The sequence below is a fragment of the Hibiscus syriacus genome, unplaced genomic scaffold (assembly GCF_006381635.1).
Source record: "Hibiscus syriacus cultivar Baekdansim isolate YM2019G1 unplaced genomic scaffold, ASM638163v2 tig00012493_pilon, whole genome shotgun sequence".
Lineage (NCBI taxonomy): Eukaryota > Viridiplantae > Streptophyta > Magnoliopsida > Malvales > Malvaceae > Hibiscus > Hibiscus syriacus.
Genome location: NW_024062284.1, coordinates 204,718 through 225,403, shown reverse-complemented (window position 1 = coordinate 225,403; position 20,686 = coordinate 204,718). Strand labels below are relative to the sequence as shown.

General features: G+C 37.4%; 1 protein-coding gene and 1 pseudogene across 2 annotated transcripts; one reads left to right on the top strand and one right to left on the bottom strand.

Moving 5' to 3' along the window:
* Window positions 1-513: 513 nt before the first annotated feature.
* On the top strand, window positions 514-1,930 carry LOC120205509 (dof zinc finger protein DOF3.4-like). 2 transcript variants are annotated; one of them, XM_039205359.1, is made up of 2 exons: window positions 519-880; window positions 989-1,930. In XM_039205359.1, the coding sequence occupies exons 1-2, from the start codon at window positions 784-786 to the stop codon at window positions 1,825-1,827; spliced, it is 936 nt and encodes a 311-aa protein (XP_039061290.1). In that variant the 5' UTR covers window positions 519-783; the 3' UTR covers window positions 1,828-1,930. The 2 variants fall into 2 exon arrangements, with proteins under 2 accessions (XP_039061289.1, XP_039061290.1); XM_039205358.1 differs by having other exon boundaries at window positions 514-1,930.
* A 1,220-nt stretch (window positions 1,931-3,150) lies between these two features.
* On the bottom strand, window positions 3,151-11,983 carry LOC120205494 (annotated as a pseudogene).
* Between the last annotated feature and the right edge of the window lie 8,703 nt (window positions 11,984-20,686).

Sequence of the window (20,686 nt, the reverse complement as noted above, 5' to 3'; positions counted from 1 at the left end):
ATTTTAGAGGCTGTTTACCTAATTAAATAACACCGACATGTTATTTATTTTATATATAATGTTAATAGTAATAGTAATAATAATAATAATACACATTTCACAAGAATTTAACTATTCTTGATTTAACCTGATTCAATCATATTATTTATTTATGAAACTTTAAATTCAAAATGAAAGATGAGATCGAATCAGGTCATATTCGAATTTATGATGAGAAAATTAACTCATCTGACATATTTATATGTGGGTCGGATCAATTTTTTACTTTGAAAATTTGATAAAATTTCGTGTTGAATGAAACTCTCTTATACTTGAACCGAGACAAGTGTGGATAAAATAATTTAGTTTTCGATTTAAGTTCGAATGAACCAAAATCTAACCCGACTCATTATTATCCGATTACAAATGAAGAATAACATGAGAATGAAAGGGTAGACTAGGAAATAAAATTCACTTGCTTTATGTATTCTTTGATGATAGATATACACCATAATGATAAGCTCTTCTCTATCTCTTTACCATTGACAGAATATTAAAGCATCCCAAAGTCATTCTGATGCACCCAAAAGCCAAAGCCAGCTCAAGTGGAATCACAAAGGCAAGTCATGTTTCGAATCTCTCCTCATGGTCATGGATCATGCATGAGTTGAAGACAACAAACCCTATTTTAATCTCTTTTTCAAGCCACTAAAAACTCAACAGAAAAAAAAACACTTACCTGCTTCCTTTGCTTTTCTGTTTCTTCTTTTTCTTTTTTGGATTGTTGTAGATCTATACACAAAGATGATTCAAGAACTCCTAGGAGGATCTTCTGGGTTTAGTTTTGGAGATGGTGGTACTGCTGAGAGGAAATTCTCCATCAATGGATCCATTTTGAATGGTACAACTACTACTACTACTACTACTGCCTTTACTTTTTCTCCATCCCCATCGCCTTCTCCTTCTTCCACGGCTTCACCGTCCTCGACTAATAACTCCGCCGCTTCAGCTGTAAAGTCGGACCAGTGCCAGAATTTGAGGTGTCCCAGATGTGATTCGTCCAACACCAAGTTTTGTTATTACAACAACTACAATCTCGCTCAGCCTCGTCACTTTTGCAAGACTTGTCGTCGGTATTGGACCAAAGGAGGTGCTCTCAGGAACGTTCCCATTGGAGGTGGGTGTAGGAAGAACAAGAACGCTTCTACTGTTTCGACAACGTTGGGAAAATCGAGTGCTGCTAAGATGAAGACACTAGTGTCGGATATTGCAAGATCTGGTCATGGAAATGGGTTCGACCATGAGCTTCAATCTAATCCAATCCTTTGGGCTTCACCCCAGAGTTCTCATCTTCTTGCCTTATTGAGAACTACCCAAAACCCTAACTCTAACACTTTGTCTGCTAATATCAAGGACGAAAAGATGAGTTTGCTTGGATCCCATGTCATGAGCGAGCCAGCAGTTGGAAGCACTGGTGCGTTAAATGCTCGAACCCTAGGCTTGGATCCTCTTTCCCATGTCCCTTCTCTCGGACTTTGCAGCTCTTTGTGGAGAAACAATCAACACCAAGCTCAACAGCAACAACATAACTATAATAACAATGGATCGTTCATACTAGGTGAAGTTCAAAACACAGGGATTCAAGAACTCTATCAGAGGCTGAAATCATCATCGAACTATTACTCCGATAGCTCGGCTGTAGTTTTAAGCAATGTGGGTTCTTCTTCTTCTTCTTCTTCATCAATTCTCGAACCGGCTCCGATTGCAGGTGGAGAACTGGGTTACTGGAATCCGGCATTCTCATATTCATGGTCTGATCTCCCAACAACTAATGGTGCATATCCGTAACACCCTTTTTCTCTCTTTCATTTTATCTCAGCTTTTTAATATGCCAATGTGGTTGCAGTGCCTTCTGATATATGAATACATATGGCTGTAGTTGTTTTTCAATTCTTTTTCCCCCCCTTTAATTTTCTCTTTGAAGCGTGGTTTGAGGTGTGTTTGATTAACTTATTAGAGTGTACCAAGGATGGAGACGAAGTAAAAACCATGGGAAAAATGTCAGTAGTTTTATTTTCAGTGGATCCACGTTGATAAAAAAAATTTGACCTTTGACTACAGGTATGAAAAGGGTTTAACTTCAACTTTAGAGTTAAGACATCAATGAAAGCTGTGATTTAGTTGAAATCGATCATAAACGTGGCAAATGCCTCGGTTAAATCAAAATCCGTTAGGGTTTTTTCTGTTCTGATGATTTTTCATAAACTGTAAGAGAGACTGAGTGGTGGGTTGCATATGAGATTTAAGATTCTCTAAATGAACAACTGTATTTTTGGTTAAAAAGAAAATAAGTTAGATAAAACAGCCACGGGGAGATGTTTTCGTAAGCAACAATTTGATTCTCGCTGTGGAAAGGAGGATTCCATTGCAGCCTTATGTTTAAAGAGTTGGTGTCTGCTCCTAATTGCCTGTTTCTCTGGAGATTGGCCTGCAGTTTTTATTCCTTTTCACTGTCTTTTTTTTAAAATGAAAAAAACACCATTTTCAATGCCTTACCTTTTCTCTTTCTTAAGATTTCATCCAATGTTATTGAAAGATGGATTAAATTTGCTTAATTGATTGCTTTTTCTCTGTGAAATTTGACTTCTTCTAAGGTGTCGTAGAATTAGGTCTGAATAGTAGTGTAACTCAACTGAAACAGGATAACGTTCAGCAAATTCGAGATTTGGTCGGATTTGTTTTCGTAGTTCCGTAAGCAACCTTGATATGTATGGACGAGGGATTGATAGAATTAAAATTTTTATATAATTTAAATATATTTTTATATTATTAAAAATCCATTTTAACCTCTAATATAAATCTTGGTTGCGTCCCTTACACTTGCCCTGACTAATCAAACTCGTTTTTCAAGTATCATATGGATACAGTAAACACATCCATGCCAGAAGGAAAAATGTAAATCTAGCAAGCACGAGTTCAATAAAAACTTGTTTTGAACCCTAAACCCCATTTTTTGTATCCTAACAGTCACACCCTCGTAACTGAAATTGAAGGGGGAAGAATCATAAAACTAACAGTGGATGAAAATTTAAAAATTACAGCAATGCCACATTAATGTTCAATTAATGGAGGGCCTTGCCACAACGCAGTGCGTTTGGAGGAATGTCGGTCTCAGTAAAAAAGCTTTTCTCGTTGTTCCAAACTCTGAGGTAAGTTTGCTTGCCTAGGAACCGGTCCGACCATATTTGAGACCTCAAGTTCCACATTCCCTTGTTGTCCAATGAAACCATAACTGCCGTCCGTGAATTCGGATATACCTGCCAATGGTTTTTCTGGTTAAATTCACATGTTCCATTTCCAAACGCCAAAGAATTAAAGACTGTTTAAACCAATCCGCAAGCTTCAATGGAGTTGTCGGATCCACATAAGAGATTCCATTAACAGTGTAACGCAACTTTCCATTTATCTTGGCTTGTGCGTTAGCCAAAACAAGTGTCCTCACAATCTTTATTGAACCATAGTGGAATGATCCTTGAGGATTGGGCCTAGCTGCATTGGCCGTTAAGTTCAATCTAGAGCACCAAAATGAGAGAACCAATGTTAGCATATTGTAGGATACATGATGATCAGCAATAAGTCAGTTCGATTACCTTATAGTCCTGGCCTGTTTCATGGACCAGTGAACGTGATAAGTCGGGCCAATCGGCAACGGCAAAGAGGTCGGAGTGTTGGAACCCTGATATCGAAGGATACCGGTGGTGGTGAGAATAGGCTTGGCGAAACGTGTAGAAGAAACAATGTAATAGTCCTTAATTGCACCACGTAAGGTAACCAAAACAGCTACGGATTAACCCGGATGAATATCGAGCGACTCGTACGCCTCCTGCAAACTATGACTTCCTTCAACTAGAATCATTTTATGACCTTGGATCCTGAAGTTAATCGATGTTGATATTCCAACATTTGTAATCCTAAACTTGTAAGTTTTCCTTGTAATAAATCAGGAACAAAGCAAAACTCACCATGGTCCTATTAAAAATCTTCTTGTTTAAAGCCTAATTAAGAAAGCCTTAATTATGATGATTTACCTTTCTGACCAGTGAAAACTGAAGATCTGTGGAGACCATTTATAAGAAGACAATCAGGCAAAGGAAGATTCAAGCCTGAATTCAGCTTCTTCCTCAAGGCCTGTAAAAATGTATATGGTTATACAACAGAGAAAATGATAGAAAAAAAGGGTGTATATATATATATATATACCTTGTCACCAGCGTTGTACCAATCACTAACAAGTAAAGTGAAATCTCCGGAAAATGCAGGGTAGGGGATCGAAATGACAGATCTTTGATTAATATTAAGAGCCCCAAAACCACCAATAACTCTATGCATTGACGTTGAAGGGTAGTACATGTAGGTTCCAATTTGATCCTTGAGGTGGAATTTGTATGTCGAGTTTGAGTTGGGAGGGATTGGACAATTGGTCCCAAGTGTCACGGACTTAGCCTAGTTGGTTCGGTTGCTAATCCGTGCGGCACTCGAAAGGGACGCTTCCCAACCAAGTCAGCCTTAATCTCGTAGATCTGATCAAACATAAACAAACATCGCGTTAGATCTTTATAACCACATGGTCCTTCGACCAATAATCCGAGCCCGTGGGGCATAGCGGATGCACACCTCAACCCCCGGACTTCTCCAAGAGAAAAATGTTTTATTAATAAAAGAAACATCGGGTTACAAAAGACTCACCCACACCATCGATTAGGCCGTAAGGGCGACCCTCGATGGTGTTCACAAAACACGTACCTTTACCTGTGGATCAGCCCAAACTCTGTCGGTTGTCCACCCCCTACATATATGCGAAAAAAATAACAGAAATGCTACCTATAGACGTTGAAATGCTCGAACAGGGGACAATAAGTCATACCCCTACTCCCTACCTAAAACATTGAAATGCTTGAAAAGAGGACAAGTTTATTCTACCCTGCCACTAGGCCCTATACATGGTTGGCCTTGGCGTGCCTACCCGGTTGTGGCCCCATAAAAGGGACGACCACGACAATCTCCCCCACCTAATTTGCCGACGTCCTCGTCGACTGCATGGCGTGGAACTCTTCAATCTTATGCTTGAATGCCCTGAGGTCATACTCTCTTTCCCAAGTGTTCTCTTCCTGATCAAAGCCTCCCCACTTGACTAGATACTCCCGTCTTTGCTTTCCACCCACCTTAACAATTCTCCCTGCAAGAATCTCGTCAACATGACGCTGTGAGGGTGGTTGTGTGCCGATTGACTACCTGGCAGGCATACTCTGATTATCGATATTGGGATCGGTGTGAAACAACTTCAAATTGCTCACATGGAAGACAGGGTGAACTCTCATCCAAGTAGGAGGGTCAACTTTGTACGAAGCATTCCCCACCTTTGCTACTATTGAAACTGGACCCTCGTACTTACGCACCAAGCGACGATCCCTCTGGCGCAAAAATCTAAGTTTTTCTGGCATCAACTTGACTAGCACCAAATCTCCAACCTGAAAGTGTAGGTCTCGTCTGTTACGATCTGCACATTTCTTCATACGCTTCGCTGCTTTCTCCAAGTAAGCCTTGGCAATCTCCATATTCTGCTTCCACTCCCCCACAAAATTTGAGGCGCGAGGGCATCTACCTTGAGAGGTCTCATCCACAGTATGAGGAAGTCTTGGTTGCTGACCTGTCACCAGTTCAAAAGGGATTTTATTAGTAGATGAACTCTTTTGTGAATTAAAACATAATTGCGCCACATCCAATAATTGAGGCCAGTTCTTCTGATTGGCATGAATAAAGTGCCTCAGGTACTCCTCCAAGAGTCCATTAAATCGCTCAGTCTGTCCATCTGTTTGAGGGTGATAACTCGACGAAAAGTTGAGTTGTGTCCCCACTAACTGGAATAATCCCTTCCAAAATTTCCCAATAAATCTTCCATCTCGGTCACTGACTATGCTTTGAGGAATGCCCCAATATTTCACCACATGTTTGAACACCAACTTAGCAGTCTCTTCCGTCGAACAATACTTTGATGCTGGTATAAAAGTGGCGTACTTCGAGAACCTGTCCACTACCACCAAAATTGATCCAAGATCTCCTACTCGAGGCAAGCGTGATATAAAATCCAAGGAGATACTCTCCCTAGGTCGGGCGGGCACGGGTAGTGGCTCGAGTAACCCGGCAGTCCTCTGTCGATCTATCTTATCTTGTTGACAAATAAGACATGTCTTGGTGCAGTCCATCACATCTTGGCGCATTTGAGGCCAATAATACCCTTGTCCCAACAAAGCAACAGTACGCCTCCAACCGGGATGCCCGACCCATGGGGTATCATGACATTCCTTCAACAACTTCTGACGTAGATTTCCAGCTCGAGGAACAAACATTCGTGGCCCCTTTATCATCAATAATCCACTTTCTATCCAAAACATTTTGAAATACCCTTTTTAACCATCTCCATGGGGGCCATCACTTGCGGATCTTTCTTGGAAAAGTTCACAATTAGCTGACGAATTTCATTGGACACTCTACTAGCAGATATATGAGCCACTCATCGGAGTGCTACCAAATTTTCCCTGCGACTTAATGTATCAGCGACCTGATTCTTTTTCCCCGCCTTATGTTCAAAGCTAAAGTCAAACTCGGCCAGGAACTCCTGCCATCTAGCTTGCTTTGCTGTCAACTTTGGTTGTGTCAAGAAGTGACTAACTGTTGTATTATCAGTCTTTACCACAAATTTGGAACCCAACAAATAATGCCTCCAAATCCTCAAACAATGAATTACTGCTAGAAGTTCTTTCTCGGGAGCCGTATACCTCGCTTCAGTTTCATTCAGCTTCCTACTCTCAAACGCCACGGGATGTCTGTCTTGTAAGAGTACCCCTCCAATCGCATAGTCGGATGCATCTGTCTCTACTTCTAGAGGTTTTTCCAGGTCCGGTAAGGTAAGCACTGGTTCACTGTTTATCACATTCTTTAAATTATCAAAGGCCTCTTGACAGTCCTTGGACCAAGCCCACTCACAACCTTTCTTCAGCAAATCAGTTAGTAATTTTACTCTACGAGAATAGCTTTCCACAAATCGTCTATAATAATTAGCCAAACCGAGGAAAGATCTTAGCTCACTAACATTTTGTGGGGTCAGCTACTCCTGTATAACATTCACCTTCTCCTTATCCATATGAATGCGCCCTTTCTCAATAATGTGGCCCAAAAACTGGACTTGTGTTTGGGCGAAAGCATATTTCTCCTTCTTCACGAACAACTGATTTTCCCGCAATCTCGTCAGCACCAATCGAAGGTGCTCCTGGTGCTCTTCCATAGAAGTGCTAAAGATCATTATATCGTCCAAGTAGATGACTACAAATTTATCAAGATAGTCATGAAACACCTGGTTCATTAAAGTACAGAAAGTAGTGGGAGCATTGGTTAGTCCAAAAAGCATAACCAAAAATTCAAATGCCCCATACCGAGTTACACATGTCGTTTTTGGCTCATCCCCTTCGGCCACTCTCACTTGATGGTATCCCGACCTGAGATCCAACTTCGTGAAATACTTAGCCTTACTCAGCTGGTTGAACAAATCTGCAATCAACGAAATGGGGTATTTATTCCTGACAGTCACTTTGTTCAATGCTCAATAATCTACACATAATCTCAAACTCCCATCATGTTTTTTCTGGAATAACACAGGCGCCCCAAAAGGTGACTTCGAGGGTTGCATAAATCCAGCTTGGAGCAACTCATCCAATTGTTTCCTCAACTCTGTCAACTCTGGAGGACTCATCCGATACGGGCACTTCGCAGGGGGTTTTACTCCTGGAGTTAACTCAATCTCATGGTCCACCGACCGTCTAAGAGGTAACTCTTTCTATAATTCATATGCATTACATCCTCAAAGTCTCTCAACATATCTTGAATACTCTTGGGCACCGTTCTAGGATTGGCATTCTCTTTGGAAATTGGAAAGACTAAGAAGGAAGTCTCCCCCTTTTTCACCCTTTTCTTAAATTGGATCGCGGACAATATCTTCTTCCCAGGACGAGGGAGAATCGTAGCTGGTACCACACATGGTTTTTCCCCTATGAACATTAAATAACTTGATGTTGGGACAGGAATCACTTGGGCTTCCATCATAAAATCGAGCCCAAAGACCACGTCAAAATCATCCATATGGGAAACAGTGAAATCTATACTTCCTTCCCAAGACCCAAGTTTGATACTGACCCTCTTTACACCTCCACATATCGTTGAAGCCGCGGAGTTAACTGCTTTTATTTGTCAGACCTCCTTGGTAACAATCAACTCACATCTCTTAGCTTCCTCTGGAGAGATAAATATATCTGTGGCTCTCGAGTCGACTAGAGCCTTAGAGGTTTTCCCATTTATTGAGATGTCCACATACATCAATCCCTTATCCGGCTCTTTCCTCAAGTTATACAACTGAGACTGTAATTCAGTTATAAATCGGATAGAGCCTATTCTTGCTGGCTCATGCTCGGTATCTCTCGTGCGAGCGTTCACTCGTTCTCTATCATTTGTTATTGCCACCATGGCATTAAAAGCACTTCTTTGTGGACACTCTGCAACCTGATGAGGTTTGTTGCAAAGAAAACACCTCAATGAGGGTTTATTCCCCACATTGCTCGATCCAGGACTAGTAGGGACTTTATTTTGAGCTAGGTCCCTTCCAGAGAATCTTCTATTCGCTCCCCAACTCGATGTCTTCTCCCCTCGAGCCGACTTGTTTCCACTGACCTATTGGTTGTTAGCTCCATTCGTAGAAGGCGTCTTGCACTTTCCAGGATGATCGTTGTAATCATTAAGGCACTCAGCAGCATCTATTGCTACTGTTAAATCTTGTACCTTCTGTCTCTGCAGCTCGAGTCTAGCCCATGGTTTGAGCCCTTCAAGGAAATGAAATAACTTATCTCTTTCCGACATATCCTTTATATCCAACATCAAAGTTGAGAACTCTCTCACATACTCCCGTATAGTCCCTGTATGGGACAATTCCCTTAACTTCTTACGAGCATTGTAATCTATATTCTCGGGGAGGAAGGAGGTCTTCAACTCCTTCTTTAATGCATCCCAAGTCGTAATGGAGCACACTCCATCTTTGAACTTGGATCGCCACCATAACTTAGCGTCACCACCTAGATACATCGAAGCCATTGCCACCTTATCTTCCTCAGACTCCGTGCGCATAGCTCGAAAATACTGCTCTATGTCAAAAAAGAAATTCTCAAGCTCTTTAGCATCCCTCGCTCTATTAAAGCGTTGAGGATTAGGGATCTTGGCTCGTACGCCCACTCTTTTAATAGGGTTTGCGGTCAAACTAGCTACCGCTGCCTAAAGCACACTGACTTGAGCCTTCAGCTCATCATTCCCAAGTTGTATGACGCCTATGGCATCTCTTGCCTCGTTGCCCAAATCAGTCACTGTCTCGAGCAAATCCTCTTGGGTCTCCTCGACTCTCCTCATACGATCACCAGATATCATATGAGCTCTAAGGGCCGCTAGCGCAGATTCGATCTCTTCTATCTTCCGTCGATCAACCGAATCAGTCTCTTGCACAATCGGCTCGGTAGTTTCCTGCTCTACACCTCTGTGAGAGCTTGTCGATCCGCCATTTCGTGTGTGAACCATTCTCGGTACAACCAGCTCAGTAACTTCCTGCTCTACACCTATGTGAGAGCTTGTTGCTCCACCATTTCGTGTGCGAACCATTCTCTGTAACTCGCTGACACCTCTATGCCTGCAACACAAATAAACACAATCATGCCTAAATTAGGAAGGAAAAGAGCACCGCTGTGCTGAATCCATAGTACCTCTGTGCTAGAATTAACGATTGAGCACATTCGTGCTTCAACCGAGAGCTGACACCTCTGTGTAGCCAAAAGTGATTGAGCACCTCTGTGCTTCAATCGAGAACTGACACCTCTGTGCAGTTAAAAAAACGACTGAGCACCTCTGTGCTTCATCCGGGAGCTGACACCTCTGTGTAGCTAAGACGATTGAGCACCTCTGTGCTTCAATCGAGGACTGACACCTCTGTGCAGCCAAAAATGACTGAGCACCTCTGTGCTTCAGTCTAAATCTGGCACCTCTGTGCATTAGAATGATTGAGCACATCAGTGCTACAATCTAAAATCAAGCACCTCCGTGCTTTTACAAATGACCGAGCACCTCCGTGCTGCGATCTGCGGCCAAGTACCTCCGTGCTAGGTTTAGCACTTGTGCACAGCTGTGCAACAAGCAGGTAACAAGCACTATCATGCTTTACTCAACAAAATGAGCACCTCTGTGCTTTTAGTAAACGAACACGCACCTCTGTGCTCTGATACCAAGTGTCACGGACTTAGCCTAGTTGGTTCGGTTGCTAATCCGTACGGCACTCGAAAGGGACGCTTCCCAACCAAGTCAGCCTTAATCTCGTAGATCTGATCAAACATAAACAAACATCGCATTAGATCTTTATAGGCACATGGTCCTTCGACCAATAATCCGAGCCCGTGGAGCATAGCGGATGCACACCTCAACCCCCGGACTTCTCCAAGAGAAAAATGTTTTATTAGTAAAAGAAACAGCGGGTTACAAAAGACTCACCCACACCATCGATTAGGCCGTAGGGGCGGCCCTCGATGGTGTTCACAAAACACGTACCTTTACCTGTAGATCAGCCCAAACTCTGTCGGTTGTCCACCCCCTACATATATGCGAAAACAAAATAACAGAAATGCTACCTATAGACGTTGAAATGCTTGAACAGGGGACAATAAGTCATACCCCCACTCCCTACCTAAAACATTGAAATGCTTGAAAAGAGAATAAGTTTATTCTACCCTGCCACTAGGCCCTATACATGGTTGGCCTTGGCGTGCCTACCCGGTTGTGGCCCCATAAAAGGGTGTATATGGTTATACAACAGAGCAAATGATAGAAAAAAAGGTGTACATATATATATATATATATATATATATATATATATATATATATATATATATATATATATATATATATATATATATATATATATATACCTTGTCACCAGCCTTGTACCAATCACCAACAAGCAAAGTGAAATCTCCGGAAAATGCAGGGTAGGGGATCGAAATGACAAATCTTTGATTAATATTAAGAGCCCCAAAACCACCAATAGCTCTATGCATTGACGTTGAAGGGTAGTACATGTAGGTTCCAATTTGATCCTTGAGCTAGAATTTGTATGTCCAGTTTGAGTTGGGAGGGATTGGACAATTTGTCCCAAGCACACCATCTTGCCATGAAGTCTTCCTTTGTTTAAATCCATGCCTAATTTCCAACAACAAAAATCAAAGAAAGGTACTCCCCACTTGTCACATATGCACTCCACTCCTTTTTTTTTCCCTTCATTCTAAGTTTAAACTCTTTTTAGGGACCGACTTTTTATATATTTTAAAATATATATATATTTTTATTCATACGATTATAGTTGAGAAGCCATTATCAACTGATGTTTTCCCTAAAACAACTTTTTGCAGAGCCAAGACATGTTTTAATTGACATTTATATTTCTTAAATGGAGAGCAAGTTTAAGACTCATCACGATTTTAACAATGGCATTAAGCAAACAAGCTGAGAAATTAGCAGACTAACCATGTAATGAGGAAGGGTTCATCTAATTGATTGATGACATTGACAATAATGTTGTCGTTAGTGACACCTTCGATTGGAGGTCCTGGAAATTGATTGTTAATAAGAATAACCTGCAAAATTGTAAAAAAGAAAACATGTATTTCAACGTTGTTCTTCAATGAACTAAAGAAGAAACTGGTGTTCATTGGTCGAATATAGAAACCCGTTGGTAAACACCAAGAGGAGCTCGAGTCCCATACGTGACAAACCAAGTATAGTATAGATATGGATCTTCTGCATTGGCACATAAGATACTAAAGCAAGCCAATATTCCAAGTAAAAATTGCAGGAACATGGGCTGTTCCATTCTTTTCATCTTCAACCTTTCCCACTCTTTTTGTTGCCCTAAAGATTAGAACAACAGGAGACTCGGTGGAGATGTGTACTGCAAACAAGAACACAAACTTTATCTTATATATAATGCAATAAGATCACGCAAATTGCCACGTATGTCCATGCATGCAGAACCGGCGTACTTCATGCTCGAACTTCAGATCCCATGAGCTTATTCATCACCCATGTTCAGTTCCGCTGAAAATATTCCCGATAATCAATTCCCCAAGTTGATCATCATAACTGGTACAGAGTTCCTTGAAAAATGAGAACTGCAGATCCATAACATGGATTTTAAATAAAAAAATTGTTAAAATTTATGAGTTGAATTTTATTTAATTCTATTTAAAATATAGTGTGATTTGTTGAATGAATAAATAAAATAGATAAAATATAGCAATCGGAGTTTATTATATTTTGTAATTTATATTATAAATATATTACTATTGTTATTATTTTTTTATTTATGCTATAATTAATATATTTTCATAAAATAAATTTAATTAGTTTCAACTAGAGTTTATATTCTTTAAATAGTCTAGTGTAATTATAATATAATATCTACTCACAATTTTCTTAAACCATTAACAATGCACATACCATGTAGGTACAGTTGTTCGAACATATGAATAATTAAACCAACTCAAACCATTAACAACGCACATACTATGCAGGTGCAGTTGTTCGAACATATGATTAGTTAAACCAACTTGGACATTTCAGCATCTCAACGATGGTTTGAAAGGTAAGATTTCTTCTATTATATATTGTTTCATGTTGGAGTAGTTTATGTGCCCATCGATTATATAGTTGATGATGTTGTATCTAAAGTGAAATCATGAATTTAATATAGAAGAGAGTCGTTATTTTTTGAAAAAAAAAGTTCAAAAATATCAGTTCAATAATGGCAGAAGCAATGGATTTACAGATAGATTTAAGAACTTCAATGGAACAATTGGTGAGAGTTATTGAACAAGAATGAGGAGCATATCCTAAAATTAGTGGGATGGCTTGCAAACTGATGAACTTCAAAGGTTGTTGGACCAAATGAATCAAGCGACGGAGACTATTGATAAGTGTTCCAGGGTGACTTGCTGGGACTACTGCAAGAAGCGGAAATACATGAAAGAGCTGCTGAGAATGGATGCTTCTCTTTGGAACTTCGTCCTCGTAAATTTGCCGAAAGATCAATATAAGAATACTATCCTGATTCAAGTTCACTTGGATCGGCTTATGACAAATAAAAGCAATGGCAGCCGCATGCAAAGGTTTCTGATGCAGCTAGTGAATTGAAGAACATTGTCTAGTCTCTACACAGTTGGATCATTCTCTATCTGAGATCGGTTACAAGGATTCTAAGATGGGGCTACCAAAGAATCAGCAATTTTATGTAAGTTCAAGAAAAACAAATAAATGAGACATGTATGAATATGCAGAGATTAATTTCAATGTAATCGCAATACATGTAAACAACATTTAATCAAGTTGGATCATATTCTGTATTTCTGAATCTGGAATACTTTATCAGCCACCACCCAATATCCTCTATTCTACTGTACAGGTGATGGACTTTCCACAGCCAATAATCACGTTGATGTCAAGCAGCATTTTTAGCCTGGTAAAAATGCCTGATGATGTTTTGTCAAAATCACCAATAATCTCCACAAGAACAGTTCCCACCTTCAAAGCAACGAAACCGATTAGAATCCCTTACAATCCTTGATCGCTACGATAATCAACTTAGTTTAATAAAAAAAATCAACTATCCTAATATTTGAAAAATATTTAATTTAACTCGATCAATATTTTAATTTGATCTTTAAAAGTAAATTATAATCATGACTAATTACTTAAAACTAAATTTTATTTTGATCATTAATCATTTAATTTTATTCATTAAATTATTTAATTATTTAGATTATGTCAAACAAAAGTTAGAAGAACTCTTCGATATCGAAACGTTCTGTGGCTTTCAGTGTTATAGATTTTAACTGTTCATTTTCTCAAAGACATGACAAGACGGTCCGAGTCCGATGCTCCGATATTTATTGTTATAAAATAGAGATAAACTAGAGTTTTGTCTTTTATTTTATTATTTAAAATAATTGATTTTATTAAAAAATATTTAAAATTATAATGAGAGCTTATAATTAAAATTATCCTAGCTGGGTTGTGGCTTTTCCGTCCTCGGTAGTAGAGTTCCAGGCTCATGGTGATTCGGATCACTGCCCGGCTCTTGTCTGGCTACATAGGGACGTTCCCATTGACAAGCCAAAGCCTTTCAAGTTCTTTAATTGCTGGGCTTTGCACTCAGATTTTATGTATATTGTCAACGTCTCGTGGCAGGTTCCGGTTACTGGAAATCCTGCCCAGACACTTTTCTTAAAACTCAAGCGATTAAAAAGTCGCCTCAAAGATCTCAACAAGTCCCACTTTCATGATATTTCGGGACAGGTTCAAAGGAAGAGATAAGAACTTAAAAGCATTCAACTCTCTAATTTGTGTCCTGTTTCTGTTGGCAATTTTATTAATGATGAACTGGTGGTTGAGAGAGAACTTCAATCCCTTGAGCAAGCGGAGTTGCTTTTCTACAAACAAAATGCTAAAATTGATTGGATTAAGGATGGTGACCAAGGCACACATTTTTTTTTCATTCTATGGTGGCCAGCAGGAGGATGAGCAATAATATCCGAATCCTTTATGATCATGATGGGATCAAATTGGATTCTTTTGAGGCTTGTCGAAGAGGTCATTCGGTTCTTCAAGAAACAGCTCGAGATAGTTGATCCGGATGTTAAGGGTTGTAATGTTAATATCATCAAGGACCTCCTTGATTTTCCCTACCTAGAGGTGCATCTGATGCTTTGATCAATGATATTTCTTATACGGAGAATAAAGATGCTATTTGGGGGCAAGGAAATAATAAATCTTCTGGTTCGGATGGCTTTAATGCTTACTTCTTCAAGTGTGCATGGCCTATTGTTGGGAATGACTTCTTGGCAGCTATCAGGCACTCCTTTGAAAGCTCTTTTATGCAGCCATCTTTTAATGCTACTATTGTAGTCTTGGTTCCTAAAGTCTCCAACCCGAACATGGTTAAGGATTATAGGCTCATTTCATGTTGCTCGGTCATTTATAAAACAACCACTAGGATCTTGGTGAACCGGTTGTCTGTTATTTTCCCTAGCATGGTCTCTATGAATCAACTCGTTTTTGTGAAGGGGAGAAGTATTGTAGATAATACGCTTCTTGCCCAGGAACTTGTTAGAGGCTATTCTAGAAAGAATATCTCACCTAGATGTGCTCTTAAAATAGATTTGCAGAAGGCCTTTGACTCTTTAGATTGGGAATTTGTGAAAATCATCTTACATGCTCTGGGTTTGCCTGAAATATTTGTTGGTTGGATTTGGACATTTATTACGAGCCCTAGCTATTTAGTCGTTCTTAATGGTAGTCTCGTTAGCTACTTTAAAGGAGCTCAGGGTGTTAGGCAGGGGGATCCCCTTTCCCCATATATTTTCGTCATAGCTATGAATATTTTATCCAAGCTGTTGAACCTAGCTGCAGCTAAGTGGATGTTTAATTTCCACCCCAAGTGTAAAAAAAATCGGACTCACCCATCTTTGTTTTGCGGACGACTTGCTCATATTTTGCAAAGGTTCCATGGACTCTATTATTGGGGTGCAAGCTTTTTTGGACATATTTTATTCGATGTCGGGTCTAAAGTTGAATGCTAGCAAATGTGAAATTTAACCTGCTGAAATTTCTGCACAACAGTGTACTGCAATTAAGGAAATTATTGGTTTTAACTTGGGCAGTCTCCCGGTGAGATACTTGGGTGTTCCACTGGTTTTTAGGAAGTTAACTGTGAAGGATTGTCATAGCCTCATCGACAAAATCAAGGCCAAGTTGAATTTCTGGGCCAATAAGCACCTCAGTTTTGTTGGCAGAATGCAGTTGATCTGGGTTGTTTTATTCAGCATGGCAAACTTTTGGTGTAGACAGCTTATTTTGCCAAAGGAGATTATTAGAACTAGCGAGCAGCTTTGTTCTAGGTTTTTTTTGAAGGGGGTCTGATTTGCCTGCAAAAGGCGCTCGTGTTAGCTGGAGTAAAATTTGTTTATCGAAGTCTGAAGGGGGTTTGGGTGTGCAGGATATTGGTGGTTGGAATAAGGCATGCATTATGCTCTTAATTAGAAAACTGTTAGCTAATGAGGGCTCCCTTTGGGTGGCTTGGTTGTGATCTTATGTGATTAAAAATGTTGACTTTTGGCAGTTAAGCATTCCCAATAATGTTAGCTAGAGCTTCAAATGCCTTTTAAAAATTAGACCTGCTATTTTTCACCTTTTTGCTAATTCGGCTTCTGATCTTAATGTGAGACGAATATGGAAATGCATGCGTAGTACAGCGCCAAAGGTCCCTTGGCAGCACTTGATCTGGTTCTCTGGGCGCATCCCCAAGCAGAGCATTATTACATGGATGGCTATGCTAAATCGTCTTCCCACGCGAGTTAGACTTCAAGGAATGGGACTAAGTATTGATGATGTCAATTGTGTGTTGTGTGGTCTCGAGGCAGAATCGAGGGAGCACTTGTTTCTTTATTGTAGTTTTGCGAAGCGCCTTTGGGGATCTATCCTTGACTTGCGTGGTGTGCATCGAATGGTTAGTAACTAGGACGATGAGCTGGCTTGGGCGATTCATTGCCTCAAGGGTAAATCCCTCATCATATGATCCTCAAGCTCGCTTGGAATGGTCATGTTTACTGCACCTGGAAGGAGAGGAATCGTAGATTGTTTGGGGGCGGTGCGAGGACGGTGGAGGCTGTTCTACAGGACATTAAGGAAGTTGTTCGGATTCGATTGACCGGAAAGCCTATTAATAAGACTGACTTGAGGAATGCCATCCTCTGTACCAGCTGGGGCATTTCTTGATTGTTTTTCCCCTTTGTTCACTGCTATGATTTTGTTTAGCTTTGTTGGCTATTCTTATCACTTGCTGTCTTATGTATACTGTTATTTGTAGCAGGATCCCTGCTTTCTTGGGTAATGAATTACAATTATCCAAAAAAATTATTAATTAGATGTATAATTAAAATGTTCTCCAATAAACAAAAATTAGTCATTTAAGAGCTTATATGAACCATATAATGAAAAGGTGAAAGCTCATTCAAAGAATCTCGAATAATACGTAGATATACATATATTTGATTGTTACGGTAAATGAATCACAATAGAGATTAAACTATTGAAAGATAACTGAAAATTGCAAATCAATGTTAAACATAATGAGAAAATCATTTATAAACTCAAATTGTATATTCAAATCTAATTCGGTAGTCTAAAATAGGAAAGATCAACATGATAACAAATAATTTCTATCTTGGTCAGTCACGACGATATCAAATTTAACTATGTGAAAAAATAAACAGCAAAACGCAAACTATAAAAAAAATAAAACTAAAAAATATATTAAAAGATAAAAAAATATCTAAGAAAATTATTTCATAATTATATAATTATTATAAATAAAAAAATAAAGATGTGATATAAAAGAAAAGAGACTTAAAGAAAACCTAAAATGTAAATAATTGTTTTCTGAAAACATGTTTTATGATTTTATAACTTCATGGGAAAATAATCACGTGCGACAACTTTAATATATAGTTAAAAAAATATGTTACCGATTTTGTTATTATTTAAAAAAAAGGGTAAAAAATTATCACAATTATTATTTTTTCTACCGGTTTTATTATTGTTGGGTAGTTTACTGGAAATATTAAAAAATATTAATGTTTTACGTAGAAATAATAATGTTTTAAGTTATTTTTTTACTGATTTTATTATTTAAATAATAACAAAATTAATAACACTTTTTATAATTATATATTATTAAGATTGTCGCACTGTAAAACATTACAACTTCATGTAGCCTGTAGCCTTTGTCTTTTGTTGACTCGAGCTTGATCGGCTTAACAAAGAGCACCAAAAGACTGTTTGGCTTAATCTTTTGTTATCAACTCTTTTAAATGAAATTTATATATTTTTTTCAGTAAAGACGAAGATAAAGCATATAGTTGAAGGGAAGAGGAGAGGAGAGAAGTCACACAAACTATAAAATGTTATAAATATAATCATTTGAGACGATAAAACAAAGAAAAATAAATAATATTTTATTAATGATTGAAGAGAAAGGTTTAGAATAAAAAATTCGATATAAGACAAAATAACGATATGAATATAAATTGAGGCGTGTAATTTCACAGTTTTCTTAAAATAAATTTTCAGTCACTTTTATTATGTTTGAGATCGTTGATCGTCTGTGTCCCATCATATTTTAATTAGATATTCAGGTACAGTTACACCTCTGTAGATATCATGAACTATTTCATGTCTTCATCTATAACCGAAAACAACTAAGCAGAAAAGATTCTTTTTAATCGTTTTAATTGTAATAAGTTGTGTTGAACACAATAGGTCTACGCTATATTTATAGGTGTTTTATATAGTAAATTATTGGAAATTTTTGAACCATTGAAACATTTAATAAAAAAAATCAAAATCATAACAAACTATTTCTAAAATTATTGTATGAATTAAATGAATCTTTTAATATTTATCTTTTTAATTTTAAAAATATGTGTATTATTTTAGAAAAATATTTTAAATTTAGATTAAATTATCTACAAGCCCATAAAAAGTACGATTGATTCAACTATTTATATTACCTACATCGTATATATCTACACATTTACAATTCAACAATTAATTTTACGTTTTTTTAATAACGTTTAGATAAATTTATTATTCAAAATTTCAAAATTAACGATTTTTATCCCTCACAAGATTCTTCCAAAATTTTGATATTATATGAGAATAAAGACAAAACAAAAAGAAAAATCATCTTCCACGTCCCAACACCCAAGCTGATCAATGGTGAATCTTTATCTCTACCGCCTTCATTTAGATTCTACCACCAAATCATATTACTTAGATTATTTTTTTAATATTTTTTATTTTCTCTTCGTTATTACCCCTAAAGTATGTTTTTCATTTGTCTGTAAAACATAATTTTTTTCTTAGATTATTTTATTATTTTCTTTTCGTTATCACGTTAATATTTTTATAAAAATATAATATGTTTATATAAGAAGCTGTCACGTAAAACAAAAATATTAAATATTAAACAAAAAATCTAAAAAATACTAGGAAATTTTTAGTATTTTCTATTTTTAGTATTTTTAGTATTTTTTATATTTTTAATATATTTGTTGTTAAAAAATAATCATAATTATATATATTTTTTAAATTACAGCTTCTATCAATATGGGAGGAGATAACAATATTCACATATTTCTTCTATTTAAATATAAAGATTTAACTTAACTGCACGAATCAAATAACCTATGTGGTAAAGGAATTGATGTTATTATTTAAGAACTCGGGTTCGAGCACCGAGAATGTTAGAAGTATGAGCATTCAATGTCAAAAGGTTAAGAGTTATATTTGAACGGATATTGCATTGTACTTACCCATCTTAATAAAAAAATATTTAACCAAACTATTTAAAATTAAATAAAATAAATAAAATTATTAATTATAAATTCTAAATCTAATCTTAATCATACTTAGAGGGAAGGGGAAGAAGAGACTCTAGAGGAAAGAAGGGTAATGCTCCTGGTGAATCTAACTCATGACCTAAAAGAATATGAGTAAACAAATATGAGTAGTTTGACTAACCAACCAAATGTGTTTGTGTTGAACTATGTTATAATATTTTGATATAAAAAAATTAAGGCAAAATGTTTTTAGATTTGATTGAATTTTTCAAAGTTTTCAAGAGTTTTAAAAATAATTCAAAGTCCATTAAACTAGAATTTGATCACAAAATTGTTTTTCACTATCAGTAGTACTGATATTGTTCTTACAATATCGATATTATATGAACAATGTTGATATTGTTCATGTAGTATCGATACCAAAGGTAAGAGAAGTATTGATACTCTTTAGGTAGTACTGATATTACCTATTGTTTTCCAAATTGCTCAAATTCCAGAATGCAAAATAGGTACTGATATCAATGGGTTACCGTTACTACTTTAAACAGTAGTATATATATCATGATCATAGTATCGATATTGGTCAAGGCCCAACGGCTAGTAACGGCTAGTTTATTTAAAAATTACAAAGGTAGTACTGATACTCATTATAGGAGTATCGATACTCCCTGTACTGGGCAATTTTATTTTGCAGAAAAATTATCCCTAACGGCTAGAAACGACCACAAACATATTCCAACATATAAAAACAAGTTGAGGACACCTGAAGATGGGTTAGAACAACTATCCAAGCAGTCAAACACAAGAGAAAATCTTTTTACTCCTATTTTCCTTTCTCTTGTAAATATTAGTGTTTTAGTGAACTTAATTTTTGTAAACACCTACATTATGAGGTCTTTTTGTTTACATATTTATTCCTTTTTGTAAAGGGGAGTGGTTCTAGTTTATTCATTGAAAAACTAGGGAGTTGTAAATGTTATCTCTTTATCCTGTGAAAAAGAAAGAACAAATTAGTGAATTTGTTAGAAAATCCTAAGTGATGAGTTTAGGAAGTGGATGTAGACTTGGTTGAGAATTCGAACCACTATAAATCCTTGTACAAATTGTCTATCTTTTATACT